This window comes from Oncorhynchus mykiss, chromosome 28 (assembly GCF_057628025.1).
Source record: "Oncorhynchus mykiss isolate SJ-2025 chromosome 28, ASM5762802v1, whole genome shotgun sequence".
Taxonomy (NCBI): domain Eukaryota; kingdom Metazoa; phylum Chordata; class Actinopteri; order Salmoniformes; family Salmonidae; genus Oncorhynchus; species Oncorhynchus mykiss.
In genome coordinates, this window is record NC_143049.1 from 25,679,665 (window position 1) to 25,703,261 (window position 23,597).

Consider the following 23,597-nt stretch of genomic DNA (forward strand, 5'->3'; position numbering starts at 1 on the left):
CAATGCAGCAGCACACATAGCAATATAAATAATAGATCGGGCTTGGAACCTCTAACCCTGGCAATTTGACTGGTAAACTCATAGATGTGGTAAAGAGGTCAATCGAACTCGACCAAAACAATGGAATTGCCATTTAGTGGGGGAAAGATTGCGAGTCTCCTCATTGCCCCCAGCAAAATTAACATACATTTAGATTATGGTTTATATGTATTTCACAATATGTTGAGGTCAAAATCTGAGTATAATGCTTGTATGGATGTTAAGCCCAACACATGTTAGTCATCGTTACCAATCAACAGCATTACAGTTAAAATGTACTTTGACTCCCACCCACAATTACCGTATGCTTGCTATGCTAACCAGTTTGTTCAAACGGGACTTGAAAAGGGACAAACTGAAAAGGGACCATTTCTACATGTTATGCAGCATAAACTGCCAAATATATCCAAATCGGACTTAAGTAATTACCTTTAAAGCTTTTAAGAAGGCTATTGCACTGTACTTGTGCATGTGACGACATTTAAACCTTGAAACTTGTGGTCCTGTTACAATACATAAATCATGACGGATTTGACGAATATCCACTTTGTTAGATTTGTTGAATATGCCCAAACTCCTTTACCACATCTATGGGTACACTCGCAATGGCTGCCTGGTATTGTATGTTCATTCTAATTATGTTAATTTGTTTGGCTCATGCTAGGTTGAAGAAATGTAGGTTAAGACAACGTGGTCACTAATCTGGGACCAGTGCCGCTGCCAACTAGCATAGCTGTTCCCATTGTTGCAAAGAGTTATATGATATTAGAATCATGTTGTCTTAACTTTTTAGTTTTCTTTAAATTAGGGCTCATGCATTGGCATGTGTTTTCTGTAATGTCAGTTGAGTCGAATCAACAAATCACAGCACATCTTGAGTACACTTCCTGTTTTTACTTCCTGCTTTGCTCCTATGAAGACACTCGCAATGGCCACCAGTCCACCCAACCATGCCATCATTAACTTGAATGGGGACATGTTCTATTCATTTTATTTTGTTGGCAACGCATGCAGTCAGGAGCATAGCGTTTGCTATTTGAACAGTTATTACGGAGACCGAGGTCATTCGGCTGGCCAATTACCACCATCCAAAATTCAATGACAGTCACCCTAGCTCTGCACACTCAACACTAGTAGTCCCCTACCTGGAGATACAGTGAATGTGATAAGAGTGAAATGCAATTCAAACAACCTGAGAGACAGTGTTGTGATGTAGTGATTAGTATGTTAGTGCATCATTCTCATCCTTACCATGGGATGTAACTTACCAGTAGATATTAACACAGATCCTTTATCATAGGCTTGAGAGTGACACATTCTGGAGACTGGTCAAAAGAAGTGCACTTTACATTGAATAGTGTGCCATTTGGGAAAAAGACCGTATACCTCCAGTGGACAGATACCGGTAGTGTTATTGTGCCCTCAAACTCTGCCTGACTCTGTCTCTGTGGCCAGTACGGGAGTCAGAGACGGACAACAGTTGGTTGCCTTTGGGCCTCTGCTGTACTGCATGGTGAATAAGATCCGTTTCTAATGTGGCTGTCTGCCTGTGTGACTGTGACTGTACTGTTATTGGCCTTTTGAACTATTTTGATCCTTCCTCTCCGCACCGAACCAATAACGCAAGCCAGCTGAACACACGTGGACGTCTTAGTGACGGCTTGAATGTCATATTCAATTAACTGCAGGGGTTCTTGTCCTTGGAAGTAATAAGGCCTCCGTACGATAGGAAGCCTGAATCATACAGTAGATACAATCATTGGTGGGATCCATATCGATTAGAGTCAGACGTCAACTTGAATTCTTAAGTCGTGTTTCTTTTTCCTCCTATCTCTCTTTCTCTCTCCTTCTTTTTCTCTTTGTCTCACACATTTTTCTTGCTCATATTCCCTCCCATCTCTCTCTCTTCTTCCCGACTTTCTATTACTCCTTCACACCACACACTAAGCTTTTCACTATTCTATACAGTACCAGTCAGTCTGGACACCTACTCATTCAAGGGTTTCTCTTTATTTTTACTATTCTACGTTGTAGAATAATAGTGAAGACTTAACTATGAAATAACACATGGTATCATGTAGTAACCAAACCCTTGAACGAGTAGGTGTCAACTTTTGACTGGTACTGTATGTCTTGCTCCCAGATACAGTATATGATTTACAAAAGATACATGTCTGTTGATAATGTAATGATTCCAGGAAGAGTAGCTGCCACTTCTGCATATGTAATACATGTAAATGGTCAATAAAGTAATCATCTTTTTCCCTCTTTCCGGCAGCTGGTGGCGGTGTATGATGAACAGGAACCTCACCATGGTGGCGACGGCACCAGCGCCAGCTCAACGGGCACCCAAAGTCCCGACCTGTTTGCCACCGAGCTCAACACAAGCAGCGTGTCTGCTTTCCAGCCCTACCAGGCCGCCAGCGAGATAGAAGTCACTCCGTCCGCACTCCGAACTAGTAAGTTCACAAATCAAACACCCGGGTTACGTAAAATGAGCATGCCTCCGACATGTACACCAAGGAATCATGTCTGCATGGATTTTGTCTGCAACGTTCGACAACGTCGAAGCATACAGATACAGTGCCTTGCGAAAGTATTCGGCCCCCTTGAACTTTGCGACCTTTTTGCCACATTTCAGGCTTCAAACATAAAGATATAAAACTGTATTTTTTTGTGAAGAATCAACAACAAGTGGGACACAATCATGAAGTGGAACGACATTTATTGGATATTTCAAACTTTTTTAACAAATCAAAAACTGAAAAAATTGGGCGTGCAAAATTATTCAGCCCCAAACTCTCTCCAGAAGTTCAGTGAGGATCTCTGAATGATCCAATGTTGACTTAAATAAATACAATCCACCTGTGTGTAATCAAGTCTCCGTATAAATGCACCTGCACTGTGATGGTCTCAGAGGTCCGTTAAAAGCGCAGAGAGCATCATGAAGAACAAGGAACACACCAGGCAGGTCCGAGATACTGTTGTGAAGAAGTTTAAAGCCGGATTTGGATACAAAGATTTCCCAAGCTTTAAACATCCCAAGGAGCACTGTGTAAGCGATAATATTGAAATGGAAGGAGTATCAGACCACTGCAAATCTACCAAGACCTGGCCGTCCCTCTAAACTTTCAGCTCATACAAGGAGAAGACTGATCAGAGATGCAGCCAAGAGGCCCATGATCACTCTGGATGAACTGCAGAAATCTACAGCTGAATTGGGAGACTCTGTCCATAGGACAACAATCAGTCATATATTGCACAAATCTGGCCTTTATGGAAGAGTGGCAAGAAGAAAGCCATTTCTTAAAGATATCCATAAAAAGTGTTGTTTAAAGTTTGCCACAAGCCACCTGGGAGACACACCATGTGGAAGAAGGTGCTCTGGTCAGATGAAACCAAAATTGAACTTTTTGGCAACAATGCAAAACGTTATGTTTGGCGTAAAAGCAACACAGCTCATCACCCTGAACACACCATCCCCACTGTCAAACATGGTGGTGGCAGCATCATGGTTTGGGCCTGCTTTTCTTCAGCAGGGACAGGGAAGATGGTTAAAATTGATGGGAAGATGGATGGAGCCAAATACAGGACCATTCTGGAAGAAAACCTGATGGAGTCTGCAAAAGACCTGAGACTGGGACGGAGATTTGTCTTCCAACAAGACAATGATCCAAAACATAAAGCAAACTCTACAATGGAATGGTTCAAAAATAAACATATCCAGGTGTTAGAATGGCCAAGTCAAAGTCCAGACCTGAATCCAATCGAGAATCTGTGGAAAGAACTGAAAACTGCTGTTCACAAATGCTCTCCATCCAACCTCACTGAGCTCGAGCTGTTTTGCAAGGAGGAATGGGAAAACATTTCAGTCTCTCGATGTGCAAAACTGATAGAGACATACCCCAAGCGACTTACAGCTGTAATCGCAGCAAAAGGTGACGCTACAAAGTATTAACTTAAGGGGGCTGAATAATTTTGCACGCCCAATTTTTCAGTTTTTGATTTGTTAAAAAAGTTTGAAATATCCAATAAATGTCGTTCCACTTCATGATTGTGTCCCACTTGTTGTTGATTCTTCACAAAAAAATACAGTTTTATATCTTTGTTTGAAGCCTGAAATGTGGCAAAAGGTCGCAAAGTTCAAGGGGGCCGAATACTTTCGCAAGGCGCTGTATATCTACTGTGGCTATGCAGATATTTTCCTGTGGGAGGAATCTAGGGCAGTCAGTTCTTTAGCCACATAAAATTATCACATTAAATGTTTTGGCCCGCTGGTCTTGAGTGGTTATAGAACATCAGGAAGATGCCATTAACTAACATTAGTCTAAGTGGGCTTTTGGTTGGAAACTGTTTTTGAATGGGAGTTCTGTAACAGAATAGCAGTATGTCATCAACAGCAAACAAGACTATGCTACAGTATATACAAACATTTAGTTGTTGTGTGCAGCACAAAAAGAAAATCAACAAAGTTAAGCTCCATTCATTTTCAGCGTTCTTCTCCAAACTATGTCAGAAATCCCAACGGCTTATTTGCTGCTCCACTGGGTCCAATAAATGGACCACAACAGAGAGCAGAACCCTGGAAAATCTGTAGCTAAGACACTGTTTTCATAAAATACCTCTCCAAGGCTTTTGAAGACACCAAGTGTCACATCACCATGTTCTGACTCATGGGAACGTCTCCACTATGCTGCGGCTCCTCAGTGCTACTTCCAATGGCTCCTCTCCCCTGCATGTCTCCCAGAACATTCAGTGTCACATCACCATGTTCTGACAGATGGGAACGTCTCCACTATGCTGCGGCTCCTCAGTGCTACTTCCAATGGCTCCTCTCCCCTGCATGTCTCCCAGAACATTCAGTGACACATCACCATAAAGTTCTGTTTATGACTAGCTCCTTCATCCAAACTGGAACACTGGAACACCGAGCAGGAGTCCCATGACGCTGTTAAAGTGGGCGTCTGTTCAGCAGGAGCGTGAGAGACGTGTTCAGAACTATGGTGTCTCTGTCTTAGTCATGGGACAGAGCATTACAGGGAGGGAGGAGAGAACTCCGTCCTAACAGGTCTGACCACCCAGACTCAAACTCCGAGGCCTCTCTGTCGGCCTCTCTAGCTGCCTACTGGAATCAAATTGCTGAAGACAGCATTCCATTAATTGTCAAGATTATAATTAGGAATATGATCAGAAAAACTATTAGAAATATAAGTTTACTCTCATTTTATTCAGTCCCTCCGCTATCCAGTCTTGTTAGCTGTGTATTCTTTACTCTTTGGCCAAGAGCCAATTGTCCAAATTATTCTACTGGCAAAATGTCATCTTCCATTAAAAACTGTTCCAATTTACATAGAGGACCCTGTGTAGATTCATTCAATTATACCAGTTTTGCAAGATATAGTAATATAAAGTTAGGCCCTGTTAAAAAAATATATATACCGCCAGTTAACTTCTTAGGGCTGAAATCCCATTAATGGGATCGATATGACAACAGCCAGTGAAAGTGCAGGGCGCCAAATTCAAAACAGAAATCTCATAATTACAATTCCTCAAACATACAAGTATCTTATACCATTTTAAAGGTAATCTTGTTGTTAATCCTACCATAGTGTCCAATTTCAAATAGGCTTAACAGCGAAAACACCACAAACGATTGTTAGGTCAGAGCCAAGTCACAGAAAAACACAGCCATTATTCCAGCCACTGAGTGGAGTCACAAAAATCAGAAATAGAGTTAATCACTAACCTTTGATGATCTTCATCAGATGACACTCATAGTGTGTTACTCATGTTACACAATACATGTATGTTTTGTTCAATAAAGTTCATATTTATATCAAAAAATCTCAGTATACATTGGTGCGTTATGTTCAGTAGTTCCAAAAACATCCGGTGATTTTGCAGGCGGTCGCCTGATTTTAAAATGGGGTTGCGAGAGAATTTGCCCTTGTTTCACAAAACTTACGCTAGATGCCGTTGTAATAAAGAAGTTTATTATGACCCCATCACCGAAAAATGACTGTCAGGTACATAATGTTTCCCTCTACTATGCCCACAACCCGTTAGAACCGAGTGGACAAGACCAGGCACTAAATTAGACTGGGGGAAAAATAACATCAATGTTATTTTCTACACAGAATATAATACACTATTGCCTGATGATCTTCTGAACTTCCCAATACCTTTCTGATGCATTTCAGTCACTTCAAACCATACTTCCTTCAGATTGAAATACTGTGGGTCTGATATGTAATGTCAAAGTAAACATTGGCCGTTGATTACATACCTTTTTTTTTACATAGTGGGGTAACAGATGTTTTTTGTATGAAAATGGGGTCGCGGGCCAAAGGTTTTGGAACCCCTGCTCAATATTTTTTATGCAACCTTTATTTAACTAGGCAAGTCAGCCTACACCAACCTCCGATAATTACTGAGCATAGACATAATAGTGGGCTCCAGAACACCAATTTACAGCTGATAGTGGTGAACTCTAAATTCTAATTTTTGTTATTTCTATTGCTGATTTGTGTATTGACGCAGGACTGGGAACCCAGACTGTAATGGCTTTATAAGAGAGAATCACCCACACTGCTCTGGTTCACATTAAGAATGGACTAATTACTACTGTGAGAAGGGAATTGGCAAGAACTGCTGCTGAGCATCATAGTCTGTTTGGGTGTGTTGTAGTCCAAATCAAACATGTGTCCTTGCTGAAACTAAGGTCCTGATTAGGACCAATACACAAACCTAATAAAGTGACATAAAGCAGACATCAATATGGAGGAGCCTAGAGAGAAGGTCAACTGAATGAAACCCAGCTGTTTGCTGGAGCGATGGGTCAAAGTAAGGAAGTACATACTTTCCCAAATAAATTCATTTTGACCTTCTCTGCTGTCTCTCCCTCCTCTCTGTCGTTCACCATCTCGCACGGTCTCTTGTTCTCCTCCAGATATGCCCCTCCATGTGCGTCGCAGCAGTGATCCAGCACTGGCGACGGTCAACGGGCCATTCAGCGACCCCCGTGTGACCCTGCCGCCAGAGGAGCCGTCCAGGAAGAACCCCACCCGCTGGTCCACCACAGCTGGTTTCCTCAAACCACGACACTCTGTTGGAGACACCAGCACTGAAGCCAACAGCCTGGAGAGAAAGGTTGCCAACGATCATACAACTCCCCTGTACACTATCAAAGCAGGGGTGGGCAAACTATGGCCATTCAATCTGACCCGCACTCAAGGCCAATAAATTGCCCACTCCTGATCTACAGTGTATGACATTAGCTACTTGTGTCCTCTCAAATGCTCTCCCCTAAGTGTACTGTATGTAGACGTACTTAGCAAGGGCCCCCCACGCTAACAGTGTTTATAGCCTTTGTCTTTAAAGGGAAACTTTGGGATTATGTAAATGAAACCCTTTATCTACCTCGCCAGAGTCAGTTTGAAGGAAGTTGTGTGCAGTTTGAAGGAAGTCACTTACTAGCTCTAGCGCAATTGCTAGCTAGCGTTAACACAGTGACTGGAGGTCTATGGTATCTGCTACCTCCCTTCATACTGGACATAAAAAAAAAGTGATATGCACAAGTTCATCTTACACTGGGGAAGTACATAAAGGGCCTCTTACACTGGGGAAGTACATAAATGGCCTCATTGCCAAAATCCTGAAGTATCCCCTTAAGGGATGGTTTTCCAGACCCAGATTAAGCCTAGCGTATAGTACGACTAGGGATAATCTGTGTCTGGGAAACCAGCCCTAAGATTCTTCTTTGTTCCTTTGTCTATCCAGGGTAAGGTTGTGGACACGTACCGTAGTCTCCCCCGTGACTCAGGGACCTGGGCAAACCAGAGAGAGTTCCAGAGAGAGACGGCCCGCTCCTCCCTGAGCGCCAACCACCCCATGGTAGACCGCTGGCTGGAGAGACAGGAGCAGGTAGCACCACACACTGTACTGTACATGCAAACCTGGTCACATTAACATTATGTATATTTGAGTCATTTAGAAGACTGTATTATCCAGAGTGTGGGGGCCCTTGCTAAGTACGTCCCGCGCTCTCTGCGCCCTCGCTCTCTGCGCCATCTGCGCCCTCGCTCTCTGCGCCATCTGCGTCCTCGCTCTCTGCGCCTTCGCCCACTGTGCCCTCTGCGCCCCTTGCCCACTGTGCCCTCTGTGCCCCCTGTCCTCTGTGCCCCCTGTCCTCTGTGCCCCCTGTCCTCTGCGCCCCTTGCCCTCTGCGCCCCTTGCCCTCTGCGCCCCTTGCCCTCTGCGCCCCTTGTCTCTGCGCCCTCGCTGCTTCGCTCCCTCTCCTCCATGTAAACCATGGCATTAGCTGACAGAATGAGTTCAGATGTTCATCTGTCTGTGGGCGCTGGGCCGACTGAGCTGCTCTGCTGTGGAGAAGCCACATTGACGACAACTGGTGGGTCTGTATCCAAAATGGCACCCTATTCCATATAATGGACTTATTTTGACCAGCTCTGGTTGAAAGTAATGCACTATGTAGTGACTAGGGTGCTATTAAGGACACAAGCCGGAAGTTCATAGCCTAGGATGTTTCTCATAATAGTGATCGTCATATAACTTCTTTCTTCCGACCGTTCATTTATTTTGTCAGCGCCATGAGATATGAGCTGATTTTAAAAGGACATGTGGAGCCATGAACGATTTAGTCACTCCATTAATCAGACTGGACTGGAGAGGCATCTTCCAACAGATGTCTGTATTCTATAGGGCTGTAGCCATCACCGTGAAGGGTGTCAGTGGTTGTATCACAAATAATACCCTATGCCCTATTTCATGCACTTCTTTTGACCAGAGCCTTATGGGCTCTGTCTAAAGTAGTGCACTATGTAGGGAATAGACTGCCATTTGGGAAGAATCAAGTGGCTCTGCTTTCTCACTGCTGTAAGTGTTTGTTCAGATTTTTTTCAGAGGGGAAGGATGGAGAGATGTTGAAAGTTGGGAGAAATGTCTTGTTTGTCCAGTGATGGAACTCCGTGAAAGTCATTGAGGTTCTGAGAATGCTCTGAAAACTCAAACTGAGTTTGTGATGTGAATCCTGAAATGTTATCTCCTTCATCCGCTCTGGCAACAGGTACTGTTGCTGTGGCAACATGAGAGCGCAGAGATCTGTGTGTGTGTTCATAAATCTGTCATGTGTTTTAATGAGCCACAGCTGGCAGTGCAGGAGCAGGGTGTAATGACCACTTCTCTTGCCAATCTGAAGAAGGACTACATGGGCGACAGTGTGTAAAAAAAACACTTTGTAGGGTCTGTTTTTGTATGCTTGAATACACTTCTTGGTAATGACCGACCACTTCTCACAGCAGACAGAGTATCTCACAGCCAATCTGATGGGGGATCACTTGGATGACAGTGTGGAGAAAACACTATGGTTGTGTCCTAAATGACACCCTATTCTCTCTATAGTGCACTACTTCTGACCAGGACCCAAAGGGGATTCAATACACTTTTTGGTGTGCTTGAATACACTTACTATCTATAAAGTATGGGTGCATATACATTATTGCGTGTGAGTGTCTGGCTCAACATAGATAGCAGAGCGTGAGACTTTCAATTCAATAAAAACAAATCTATTGAACACCATCATGCAATGTGAACTGTCTCTTTGGCCGGAGTATTGCAGTAACAGCCAGTCCACACACACACACACACACACCTGCAGATGAAAGAGGAGATGCCTGTACAATACCCAATGCCCACCCATATCTTGTTCGCTGCTGTAATTGGAATTCTTTAGAAATGAATATTTATAAGAAATGGGCTTTGGCTTCAATTCTCACTTGTATCAGTATTGGCTGAGGTTAGCGTGGATGTGCTTGGTTGCCCCTGGCTGTATACGCTTCATGCAGCTCCTGAATGAATGTTACACATGCAATCCATGTCAGGCGAAAAAAGATACCACCACCGTTCCATGGATTTACCTAATCATCATTCTGTCCGGTTTGTCCTTGTCCATTAGGCCATTGTGTGTATCCATGTCCTTTGTCATGGTTGGACTTGGTTTAGTGATCGGTGCATTAGTTAACCACAGGGGAGATGAGAAGCCTGTTTCACACAGCCGAACAAACAGTAGGTTAATCATCACTGCTGGCTAACTACATGCAGTAGAAACTGCTAGCTAGGGTCCCTCCAGCACTCCCCGATGTCCTGCATACTACAACAAAGATGGGGAAGTCCCTCAGGTGGCACTGGTGCAGAACAGAAGCCTACAGTCACCTGGTTTGTTATGATAAATCATGTGAAGCTAGGCCGTGGAGCCATAAATCATGGCTAATGGAGCTGCTTCAGGAGGATGTGCTGCTGGCTTCCTGGTAGCTAGCGGTGGAGGTGTTTGTATGAGGCTTAATAAGACAGTTGAGGGTGATTGGTCGACTTCTTGTCTTGGCCACTGGGGACCACAGCTCCATAAGCCCATACAGATACTAGAGAGGTACTAGAGTTCTTTTCCGTACGCCCATAGAGCCCAGGGCTCTTCTCCGTACGCCCATAGAGCCCGGGGCTCTTCTCCGTACGCCCATAGAGCCCGGGGCTCTTCTCCGTACCAGTAGGTGCTGCTGTGGCCTCAGGATTGTGGAGTACTTAATGGGGGAGTGGTATTATTTGTTCTAGGTTACTCTCACTCTGACTCTCTCTTTTTCCTTCTTATGCTCTTGCTCTCTATACTGTCTCTCTCTCCCCTCCGTGCTGCATCTCAACCCTTGCTTTTCTCTGAGAACCTCTCATTTGCTTGCTCCTCTTCCCCTCTCCTACCTCACCTCATCTCTCTCTGGTCTCCATGGCTGCACCGACCGTACTAGTATCTCGCCGTCGTTCTCTCATCTTTCTCCTCTCCCTGTGAGCTTTGTTCTCTTTTGTTTTAATGTGACACCCCCGCTGAGCAAGATGGGAGTTCCAAGGCTGGTCTCTCCCTGAGGGTCCACTTCTAGCAGAGAAAGACACCTGGGAATTTCTCCCTCCCAGAGGCATTGTGCATATTGTCACGGCATTCAACCCCACAACACGCTAATTACAACACTAATTAAACCCCCTAGCAATCAATACACTTAATGATTTCCAGAAACCATTCTTCAGATTTGTGATTGTCAATACCTGAATGAGAGGAGAACAGGACACTGTTAAATGTGAACAGGGGAACGAGAGCAGGAGAACAGGACACTGTTAAATGTGAACCGGGGAACGAGAGCAGGAGAGCAGGACACTGTTAAATGTGAACAGGGGAACGAGAGCAGGAGAGCAGGACACTGTTAAATGTGAACAGGGGAACGAGAGCAGGAGAGCAGGACACTGTTAAATGTGAACAGGGGAACGAGAGCAGGAGAACATGACACTTAAATGTGAACAGGGGAACGAGAGCAGGAGAACAGGACACTGTTAAATGTGAACAGGGGAACGAGAGCAGGAGAACAGGACACTGTTAAATGTGAACAGGGGAACGAGAGCAGGAGAACAGGACACTGTTAAATGTGAACCGGGGAACGAGAGCAGGAGAACAGGACACTTAAATGTGAACAGGGGAACGAGAGATGTCCTTTATCCTTTTGTGTTTTATAATTGGTTTAAACAGGAGTAGTACTATCAAAGGTAGCGCCAAAATGCCATCTATATCATTAGAACTAATACTCACTTTGACACGATGCAGTGCCCTGGCATGATACCACTTAGTATGGGCCCCTGACTGTGTAACACAAATATAAAAACAGTGCTTGCCGTTCTGTCCTTCTGATTTCCATTCTTACAAGAGCATTACCAGTCGTCAGACCGTGTCTCCCCACAGACGGGACGAGCCCAGTGATATCTGTATCCATCCCAAATTCAATCCGCAAATGCTGGTTTGTATCCCAAATGGCACCCTATTCCCTTTAGAGTGCACTACTTTTGACCAGGACTCATAGGGCTATGGAGGGGTAGATGTCTGAGAGGGGTGCTGAGGTTGAAGAGCTGCTGTCGTACCTTCACCACGGTCTATTGAAGGCCGAGGTGTAGTCAATAAACAGCATCCTTCTTGTCCTGGTTGAGGGCAGTGTGCAGTGAGTGCGTTGGCAATTGCGTCGTCTGGATCTGTCGGGCGGTAGGTGAATTGGAGAGGGTTGAGTGTGTCAGGGAGGATGGAGGTAATGTGGTCTTTGACTAGCCTCTTGAAGTACTTCATGATGAACGAAGTGAGTGCTACAGGTCGGTAGTCGTACAGTTACTTCTTGGGCACAGGGATGATGGTAATCATTTTGAAGCAGGTGGAGACAACGGCCTGTGCTAGAGAGATTGAAAATGTCCCAAATCACAATACCTAACTGGTCTGCACATGTTCCAAGGGCGCGGCTAGGGATGCCGTCTGGGCCGGCAGGCTTGCGAGGGTTAAGATGCTTGAACGACTTCCATACGTTCTCCGTGGAGACCGTAAGGACGTAGCCCTCATTGTCTTCAGGGGCTCTCCTCGGCAGATCAGTCGTTGTTGTTCTAAGCGTGAGAAAAAGGTGCTTCGCTCGTCTAGTAGGGTGGCATTGATGTCCACGGCGTGACTAGCTTTCTTTTTGTATTCGTTAGAAGATCATTAGAAGCCTTGCCACATATGCTGAATTGTCTTGGAGTAGGAGTGCTGATCAAGGATCCGAGCCCCCCTGTCTGTATTTGCTACAATCTAAAAGGCACGTCTGATCCTGAATCCTTGCACTCTGAGTCTTTATGGACTGCTTGACGCTATAGCTGAACAGAACCAACTCTATTGAAAAGTGGGGAGCCACAAAGGTGAAATTCCTTCACTTTTAAAGAAAGAAGTTGGTACCATTATAAGCATACTATCATAACCTAGGATAAATGTGACTCCACCAGCCTTTTCTCTAATGAGGAAAAAAGCTGTAGTTTCTCTATCTTCTGCTAGCTCCAAGACTGCCATGCGTCTTCCCTGCTAGCTCCAAGACTGCCATGCGTCCTCCCTGCTAGCTCCAAGACTGCCATCTCACAGGACTAGTTGTGTGGGTAATAGGCCTCTTGTGAAATTTGTTTGCTTTTTCTTTCTTGCGATCTCCCCCCCAGCTTTCAGTTGTCACCATTTATGTAAGTCTCTTATTAGCCTGACATTTTTTGTTTTATGGAACATTTTGTTTAACAAGTCAGTTAAGAACAAAGTCTTATTTACAATGACGGCCTAACCCGGACGACACTGGCCCAATTGTGCACCTCCTTATGGGACTCCCCAATCACGGCCGGTTGTGGTACAGCCTGGATTGAACCAGGGTCTGTAGTGATGCCTCTAGCACTGAGATGCAGTGCCTTAGACCACTGTGTCACTCGGGAGCTTGTTCCTGCCTGTAACACAATGTTACTCTGATATACCACTGCAATCGACCTTTAGCAAGTGCTTTATGTTAACCAACTAACACTGAAGTGACCTTCGTTGCTTTACGGCTAATCTGTAGATTAATTTCTTAAATATGCAGGGGCCATTTCTGTTGCAGAAATCAACTAGATTCAGCCACGGGACATTTTCTTTCTTGAGCGGACTGTCGGGGGGCCGGAACATAATTACAAATCATTTGTAGACTGCAAATTGACCACAAGAAGCCCAAACAGTAATGTTTGACCTAAACCTTGTTTACATTTCTGTATGATCATGCGTGTGTCTAATATCTGTGGGAATACTTGGCAACAGATTTCTTCAATTTAAGTGACTTGGAGCTGATTTCCTGGTGTTTTTACGGAATTGTGTGTCCAACAATGAATATTTGGAAAAAAAGCAGAACTTGGGCCAAATAAAGGCCCATGGGCAGCCAGTTGGGGAACCCTGTTCTATTGTCACCTCAGTGTAGCGTGTGTATTCTGCTTACGTATATATTTATTCCTCCTCCCCATTGTGTGAAACTATGCATTCATTGTTCTGTTTCATCTTCACCTTGGCTGGCACACACAAGCCTGTTAATTCCTGTTCAGTGTTGTCAGTGTTCGATGTGCTCAGTGGAGTGAGAAATGGCTCCCTCCATGCAAACAGTCTCACACCAGCTTCATTACCACAGTAGAGACACTGTATGTGTCCCAAATGGCACCCTAATCCCTTTATTGTTCACTTCTTTTGCGTAGAACCCTACAGGCCTGGTCAAAATTTGTGCACTGAATACAGAATAGTGTGCCATTTGGGACAGAGGCACAGCGGACTCGGAGACCGTAAACACTTCTGGAATTCACACATTAACAGGTGGAAACAATGCAATATACTACATTTAGTCAGGTTGAAATCAATACAGCTCCAAATGTAAACACATGATTATGCTATTTATTTGTACTGCGCATATATAACTACAGAGAGCCATGATTACATGGAACTCTATTCCACATCAAGTAACTCATGCCAGCGGTAAAATTAAAATAGTTAAAGTAGATTTTATGGAACAGTGGGGATTGTCAAGCAACACAAACAGGCACAAACGCACAGACGATAACATATGCACTATACACACACGTACACATGTATTTTGTGTTGTAGAATGGCACACCTGATGGCACACACTTAATGTGAATGTATTGTATAACAGCCTTAACAAATACAAATGTGTGTGTGATCCCACCCAACTTTCAGAGATGATCAGGAAGCTCTTATGAAGGATCCCACCTTCTCAGACTCATTAGTTGTGTGTGTGTGTGTGCATTCCAGCTCTTGCAGTGCCTCGTGTCTCATATGTTTCCAATTACGCTGTGTCCTGTACCCCCCAAACACAACATAAACCGCTGCTATGTGTTGGACCATGTTGATTGTTGTAAAAAATAAGCAATGCAGGTATCACGGAAGGAGTATACTTATAGCAGGGCTGTCCTGTGGTAGTCAGTCTGTCAGAGGAAACCGTTAAAATGGGTTTATGTATAAACCAGCTCTCTCTACAAGGAACTTGCAGTGTTTTCTTGTTGCAGTGTTTTCTACTTTCTACGTCCATTAAAACAGCATTTAACATTTAATTGTATTTGTCACATGCTCTGAATACTGTGAAATGCTTACTTTTACAAGCCCTTAACCAACAAAGCCATTTGAAGAAAATAGAGTTAAGAAAATATTTACTAAATAAGCTAAAGTAAAAAATAAAACATTTTTAATAAGTATCACAATACAATAATGAGGCTATATACAGGGGTATTGCTATGCAGATTCATATCCGGTATTGTTGTTGGTATTTAGTCCGTAACCTCCTCTCCCCTTGCTCCGTCGGTGATCGTATGGATATCTCCTCTCCCCTTGCTCCGTCGGTGATCGTATGGATATCTCCTCTCCCCTTGCTCTGTCGGTGATCGTATGGATATCTCCTCTCCCCTTGCTCTGTCGGTGATCGTATGGATATCTCCTCTCCCCTTGCTCTGTCGGTGATCGTATGGATATCTCCTCTCCCCTTGCTCTGTCGGTGATCGTATGGATATCTCCTCTCCCCTTGCTCTGTCGGTGATCGTATGGATATCTCCTCTCCCCTTGCTCTGTCGGTGATCGTATGGATATCTCCTCTCCCCTTGCTCTGTCGGTGATCGTATGGATATCTCCACTCCCTTTGCTCTGTTGGTGATCGTATGGATATCTCCACTCCCCTTGCTCCGTCGGTGATCGTATGGATATCTCCACTCCCCTTGCTCCGTCGGTGATCGTATGGATATCTCCACTCCCCTTGCTCTGTCGGTGATCGTATGGATATCTCCTCTCCCCTTGCTCTGTCGGTGATCGTATGGATATCTCCTCTCCCCTTGCTCTGTCGGTGATCGTATGGATATCTCCTCTCCCCTTGCTCTGTCGGTGATCGTATGGATATCTCCTCTCCCCTTGCTCTGTCGGTGATCGTATGGATATCTCCTCTCCCCTTGCTCTGTCGGTGATCGTATGGATATCTCCTCTCCCCTTGATCTGTCGGTGATCGTATGGATATCTCCTCTCCCCTTGCTCTGTCGGTGATCGTATGGATATCTCCACTCCCCTTGCTCTGTCGGTGATCGTATGGATATCTCCTCTCCCCTTGCTCTGTCGGTGATCGTATGGATATCTCCTCTCCCCTTACTCTGTCTGTGATCGTATGGATATCTCCTCTCCCCTTGCTCTGTCGGTGATTGTATGGATATCTCCTCTCCCCTTGCTCTGTCGGTGATCGTATGGATATCTCCTCTCCCCTTGCTCTGTCGGTGATCGTATGGATATCTCCTCTCCCCTTGCTCTGTCGGTGATCGTATGGATATCTGAAATGGATGCTCATGAATTAAGTGGATTTACCGACAGAGCTCATTGTAATTTTGAGAGTAGAGAAATCTAATGTTGCGCCTCCGTATTGTTATTGCTCTGCTGCTGTTGCTCTGAAAAAGGCTTAGCTGGATGTTTTATCTTTTGGCTTTTTCTCCACTCTCATTGCCTGTTTTATATACAGACAGTACACCAGGCAGTCCTTAGCTTTACACTACCTCAGACTGGGTGAGGGGGGGGGGCATTGTCATGTCAGCCTCAGCAGTTTCACCCATCCACCAGGAAAGTGGTTACATGCCTTGCATACTGGTAAGAGCCACTTAACAAAACCGCAACGATGAGGCCTATCTCAGATAATCGCAATGACTTGAGTTGACACTGACAGTCCTACTACACTTAGACTGCGTATCTTAAATCTATCCCCTCTCAATTCTTAGACCGTTTATGAGAATAATTGAATGACGTGATGGGTGTAGTTGAATGTCGTGGCAGGTGTAGTTGAATGTCGTGGCAGGTGTAGTTGAATGTCGTGGTAGGGGTAGTTGAATGTCGTGGCAGGGGTAGTTGAATGTCGTGGCAGGGGTAGTTGAATGTCGTGGCAGGTGTAGTTGAATGTCGTGGTAGTTGAATGACGTGGTATAGGGCTCCTATATGATCCTGTGGGAACCTGGAACTCTGTGTATACATATCACATTTCCCAGAAATGGACCCTGAGGGGTTTCCTGAGAGGGGTCACCCAGTCACTGACCCAGAACCTGTTTGTCCGGTGTGTCTCTGTCAAGACTCTGATTGTGGATGAGGAGCATTGTGCTCGCCCAGTGTTTCCTCCTGTTATGAAAACATGGCAGCGAGGCAGGATGGACATATGTGACTCTGGACAGGACAGAAGATGTAGTGGGGTTAAGTGTAAAGGACAGTCAGGATAGTCACCTGGGCTAAGAGCATATGTCCAAGTTCCACGTTTACTCCATGTCCTGTGGGTAATGTATGTGTGTTGTGTTTCTTTCTTGTGTCTGTGTCCGTAAACAATCAGCTGTCCATTTCCAGCGGGAGCACACTTCATTAAAGTGCACTTTGGCCGTCTGCTACACGGTCCACTTCATTCACACTGAGATGGATTTTACTATTAAAATGTAATGAGCCCACAGGCCCGAGTGCCATTGTGGCCAAGACACTCGCACTAAGATGAGGAAACAAACAATGACTCAGCTGAAAAATAAAATATGTCCTGTCCTGTGGCTTTCTCAAATGGCCCCCTATTCCCTATATAGTGCACTACTTTTAACTAGAGCCCTAGGAGCTGTCTAAAGCAGTGCACTATAATGGGAATAGGGTGCCATTTGGGCCACGACCTTGCCCTACCTACCCGCCTGTAGCCTGTCTTCCCAGTAGCCATTAACTCCAAGCCCAGCCCTGAATTATAGATGTGATGATCTAACCACTTGGTTAGAATGGGAGGATATGTACAACCTGATGTCACAGGAGGGGCTAGTGCCATAGTGCAGTTAAGTGACTTTTGAACAGTTATTTGGTTGATGTTGTATTAATCAAATGTGAGATCTTCAAAGCACATCTTGTACTGTAGCTGTCTGTGTTGTAGGGGCATTTTTGAATGTGTTTTAGTGCAAACAAAACCATTTGATTCACTCAAGTCACTCCAAACCAACATGAGCTAGTATAGGCAGTTTGTTTGTCATGAGGCCCTATACCCCCGAGCCAGTCGTTTACTGATGGAAAACTGCCACTGTCCCCTCAACATTTTCTGTCACCTCAGTGTCCCTGCGCCTTACCTGGGGGGAGAGACACTGATGCATCCCAAATGGCACCCTAGTCCCTTTAGAGTGCACTTTCTTTTGACCAGGGTCCAGCCGGCCCTGGTCTAAAGTAGTGCACTATAAAAGGAATAAGGGGCCATTTGGGACTCAGCCTGTGATGTTGGAGAGCCAAGTCGAACCCCACTGTGCAATTCAGGAAATGGAATTGTCACTCGATGAATAAAACAAAAGTCCATCGAAGGAGCTACTATTTAAATGTGGCCGTGTGACTTTCCTCCTGTATCTGTGGTGATGAATGTGATTCACATGCTCTTCAAGGAGCATAGTGTTGTCTTGGGGAATAGAATGACCTTTTCATAAATATCTCCCTTTCTATGTCTACACCATGCAAGAATTGTCATGTACGTGTAACCCACAGTGTCCCAAACCGTTTTCCTCTTGTTTAGAAACCCATTCACAACCTGTTAAGTATAGGACACGACTCCTATGAGACATGCTCTGTAGCCACTGTGATCCTGTTGTGAAGGAGACCAATAGGACTGGATTACCGGTGTACTGCAGCCCTCCACTGTACGTCGTCGCCCCCCCCTCGCAGCAGCAAACAGTGCACTGTCATGGCAACCGTACAGGGAACTGTGGCGATGTGTTCATTTTCATACTGATGAGGCGAGCTGTTGCTGCCGTTGCCGCGGCTCCTCTGCCTTCTCCAGTATCACCATGAAATTTTAATGACCCTGTCTAGTCCACCATCTCTCTTTCTCTCTCTTACTCCTTGTTCTCTCACTCTCTCTCTCGCTCTCACAATAGGAATCAGTCCTGAACATTTGTTCAGGTTTTAATAGTGGCATAGGCTGTAATGGGTGCTCATATGCAGGTTACCCGTCTTATGTCATGTTGTCTGCGTACCATTTTTTTGTGACTCATTTCAGCCAGTGTGGAATGGACCATCTTTCAATGTCTGTGCCAATGAGACTCGGGAGGCTTGGTTTGATAAGATGCTCATGTTGCAATCAGAGATCCATAGAATTACATGACTTCTAGGTTGTTGTCTTGTTTTGCAGGAGGAGGGGGGGCACGGGGAGGAAGAGAACGGCAGGATCCAGCCGGTTGGCCGAGCTGACTCCTGTATGGCCCACACCCCTGTGAGGTCACTGGAGTAAGTTGTCCAATTACAGATAGAGGACTACGTCCCAAGTGGCACCCTTTTCCCTTTATAGTGCACTACTTTTGACCAGAGCCTTGTGGATCCTGGTCAGAAGTAGTGCACTATATAGGGAATAAGGTGTCATTTGGGATTCATCCAGAGCTTCTGTCTCAACGTAACCACCTCTCTGATCACCTGACATTGATCCCTAACAAGTACAGGAATAACATTAATCTGTAGCATTGGAATGAGTACCAGTTAACTACCTACCTCTAAGCTGAACCTAACACTTCTGATCTTATATTGTATTCTCCATGTAATCATTTATTGTCAAGAGTCTTAGATTTAGGCCAATAAATATTGCATTCCACAAGTTTGGAGATAATCTTTTTAAACCCCTGGCTAATGTTCTTTTAAGGAACTTGAGCATAAACCAAATGTCATCATAACCATAAAAGGTACCATGTACTGATCCATTGTCATGGTGATAGTAATAACACTCGTTTTCTAACTGTCATCTCTTTCATGCCATCAGTCTAATCTTCAGGTACAGTATGTTATTGATATTGTTTCGCCCAAAAAGGAAGGCGTCCTCGCCTCCTAATAGAATACAACTATATTTTTATGCAAATAACCTTTGTCCTAAAGGTAATAGAAACACAGCTACTAAGCACCAATCTATGGAAACTCGAGGGGTTAGAGGTCAAAGAATACAAGTACAACACAATTTTTTTTAAAGGAATTTGATAGTTTACTTGTCTCAGATTTCCCTATAAAAATCCTATGTGATAGACTGTCTGAAGGTCAAGACATAAGATATGATATGTATATGTAGTGTGTATGGAAACCTCCCTTGACGCTCCTTAGAACTGGGTTCTGAATGATGCGTTTCTGTCACCTGGGATGTTGGGAGAAACCAAAACCTGGCGTAATGCTCATCCCTAGTGGTTTATTCATTTCTTCCTGCTCTATTTGTTGTTGTTTTTCTCCCCTTCCTGATTTCCATGTGGTTTCACCCCTCCCCATCCTCATTGTCTCACAGTGACATTGTAAAGCTGGTAGAAGTGTCCAATGACGGTGGGCCCTTGGGAATCCATGTAGTGCCTTTCAGTGCCCAGGACCGCAGGTAAAGCCCTCCCACTACAGCCACCACTGGATAGGCAGGCAGCAGGCTACTTACGCTACGCAGGCATAACACTGTCACGATTAAGGAGGGGGGAGAGAGAGTGAGAGGGAAGGAGGGGGGAGTGAGAGGGAAGGAGGGGGGAGAGAGAGAGAGCGCGAGCTTAGTCTGCTATGGCACCTGCATCCTCATGTGACCCAGTAAAACAAACACTCTCTCACACACACACACACACACACACACACACACTCACACACACACACACACACTCCCCCTACACAACATGCATGTCATGCTCACATCATGAAGTGATTAGCTAGTTTACAGTGATCAATCAGGATTGTTCAGTGCTTGCAGGTGACTGTCATGTTCCTCCGTCACTCCTGTCTGAAGTATTTCCTTGATGTAAAGGTTGTACTCAGCAGTCCTATACACATTTACAGTCCACACACGTCTCTGTTAGAAGATGTAATGGAATAATTGATTTAATGGTCCAGCTCTTTCACATATGTCCACTAGCACAGAGCTAGGTTTACAATTCCTAGCCTGGTCCCAGATCTGATTGTGCTGTCATGTCAACTCCTTGTCATGCCAAACATGACAAGGTGTGGCAAGGATTGGCATGATGGCACAAACACGGGTACCCAGGCTAGCTTATTCGCTACTGATTCAGAGGAACTTCCAACTAGAAGTTCTGGAAAACATATTTTGTTATAATGAATCTGTGTTTAAACATACCTGTGAACAATAAGTATTATTTTAATAGTTCTAGCACTTTATGGTAATTTGTATGATTTTGGATGACCTACTCTGTATGTTTAGTGAAGTCAGCATTGTATAGCAGTCAGGAAGCCCGAGGCATCTTGCTACTGTATGGAGGGTTACTGGTTTCTCTGACAGCTGTCACAGCTGAAGACTTCCCAAACTCACATGTGATGGAGCAGCATTTCTCTAATTCCTACATGTTACTGTAGATTTAACTGTTTTCTCTGTCAGAACGCTAATGGTCTATTTGTTTTGCATAAGGCAGCTCAGTCAGGAGCAAAACTTTGCATTCAGGTAGAGAGAACGGGCACACCTAGCTACAGTAACTAGACCTATGCTGTTTTAGACGGGCACTTTCATCTAGACACCAAAATTACTACTGACAAACATAACGCCACCAACTTAATAATAATTTATTTGAATTTATGTAACGCTTTTCTACCAACTGAGGTACTCAAAGCGCTTTACATAGTAGGGAGAATTTCACCTCATCCACCCCCAAAGTGAGGCACCCACCTCAGTGATTCATGGCCACCATTTCTGTGCCAGAACGCTCACCACACATCAGCTATCAGGTGGAGAGATGAGGAGTGACATGCCGATTAGGAACGAGGGGGATGACTAGGTGGCCAGAATGGAATGTGACCAGGTTGGGAATCTAGCCAAGACAGTGTCTCATATCTCACTTCCACTTTACACTTTGCATGAATTAAAACCTTACACCAATCAGTGTTAGCCTGTAAACTAAGTAAGGATGCAGATGACATGGAGGACATGTTGCTTATCTCTTCGTTATGAGCCTATGCATGTATCCAAAAATGGCTCTAGTGCACTACATAGGGAATAGAGTGCCATTTGCAACACACCTTATTCATGTAGAGCCTAGGTGTTTGCTGGAGCTTCAGTAGTCCTCCCCTTTCCAGGCCTGCTCTGTCTACCCCAACAACCATATTGAACCCTAAGGCCTCCTCCACAGCTGCCAGCCGTATTACACCAACGTCTGCTTCTGAATGTTTCCAGGACTCTCGGCTTGTTGGTCAAGCGCCTGGAGAGGGGAGGCAAGGCGGAGCAACATTGTCTGTTCCAGGAGAATGACTGCATCGTACGCATTAATAATGGAGACCTGCGAAACATCCGCTTCGAACAGTAAGACGCCTGTACCTACCGACCGGGACCACCGGTCCTGAGCCCCCCTCCACTCCCTGCCAGCCCTCCCCTGCTCCTCTCCCTTACTCTCCACTGCCATGTCTTCTAACCAAAGCATGGCCTCTGCTGCTTTCTGTTGCTAAGCTAACCCCATTCCTGTTTGATGATTCCTAAGTCGTTCCTACTGTAGGATCTTGGTAATATGGAGGCTGCCTGCCATTCCTCTCAGCCTCTGTCCTCTCCATACTTGCAATCCTTTCTATATGTATTTAGCAGCTCCATCTGTTGCTACTGGATGCTAACATCTTCCTATTAGACTCCTAGATCAAACCTACCTCTGCTCTACTTGCTTGGCTTCTGACTTTCAGGGCATCCCCGGCTTTGATCGGTCTCTCTCCCTCAGCTCCTCAGTCTGAGCAGATCTTAACGGCCTAGCTAACTGCTGCTGCCTCCCATTGTTCTCTGCTGCAGATACTGTTCCATAGAAATAGAATGATGGCTTCCTGCTTCATTCCTATTTTGTACAGTCAAAATGGCTGCCAGGCCACCCATTATGCTGTCATTGACTTGAATGGGGGAGGCCATTCTATTCATTCTAGTTCTGTTGTACGCTGCTTGCATGCCATTCTAGAATCCAGCTAAAGCTTTTGAATGCAATGTTACATTACATTCCTCATCATGCTTTATGTAATGTGCTTTTCTGAAGCATAAGCACTGGTGTACTGTGAAAAAACAGCTGTCATTTGTTTTGTGTGCACACTTACACACTCACAATAACCTATAGCTATAGTGTAGCCTAGTGGTTGAACAGGATTCCCATGTGATTCTGGGAGGAATGGGAGTGAAGTTCTAGAGTCCAGTTCAGGACAGGAACAACAGTCTACAGCCCTCAAACGCAACTCTGGACCTCAGTCAGTTCCACAGCATTTTTTCCCTTTGTTCCCCTCTAATCAGGGACTGATTTTAGACCTGGGACACCAGGTGGGTGCAATGAATTATCAGGTAGAGCAGAAAACCAGCAGGCTCTGGATGTCTTAGGGTAAGAGTTGAGTACCCCTGGTCTACAAGAATAGTTAAAAACTGAGTTTTATTATATATTTTTTGGGGCGGAAATGTCATGTGGAGTGTTGCACGAAAACGACTGTAGGCTAGGCCTAATATGGTTTATGTAATAAAAAAGAAATGGTCATTTCCCACCTCCCCCTTCCGCCGGGGTCACTCCCGTAGTATTACATTTGTTGTATAAAATGCTGCGGTTTAATCAAATAGGCTACCAGCTGGAGAGTGGGACAAGCAGCATTGCTGCTCTACTCACTTTACCATCAAGCCCAATTGTTTACGTATTTAACTATACCCGTGCCATCTGAGGTGAAGAGTGACATAAAAATAGATCACCTG

General features: G+C 44.8%; 1 protein-coding gene across 15 annotated transcripts in view; it reads left to right on the forward strand.

Annotated features, from left to right (window-relative positions):
• LOC110508784 (partitioning defective 3 homolog) overlaps positions 1-23,597 on the forward strand; it is a 220,082-nt gene that overhangs the window by 85,025 nt on the left and 111,460 nt on the right. For 10 of the 15 annotated variants that reach the window (XM_090224832.1, XM_021589600.3, XM_090224830.1 and 7 more), the window contains exons 3-8: positions 2,318-2,498; positions 6,989-7,188; positions 7,819-7,962; positions 19,083-19,177; positions 20,208-20,291; positions 22,074-22,199. In XM_090224832.1, coding sequence (XP_090080958.1) covers positions 2,318-2,498; positions 6,989-7,188; positions 7,819-7,962; positions 19,083-19,177; positions 20,208-20,291; positions 22,074-22,199 — 830 coding nt within the window. The remainder of the gene's footprint in view (positions 1-2,317; positions 2,499-6,988; positions 7,189-7,818; positions 7,963-19,082; positions 19,178-20,207; positions 20,292-22,073; positions 22,200-23,597) is intronic. The other 5 variants (XM_021589606.3, XM_090224837.1, XM_090224838.1 and 2 more) reach the window with 2 other exon arrangements.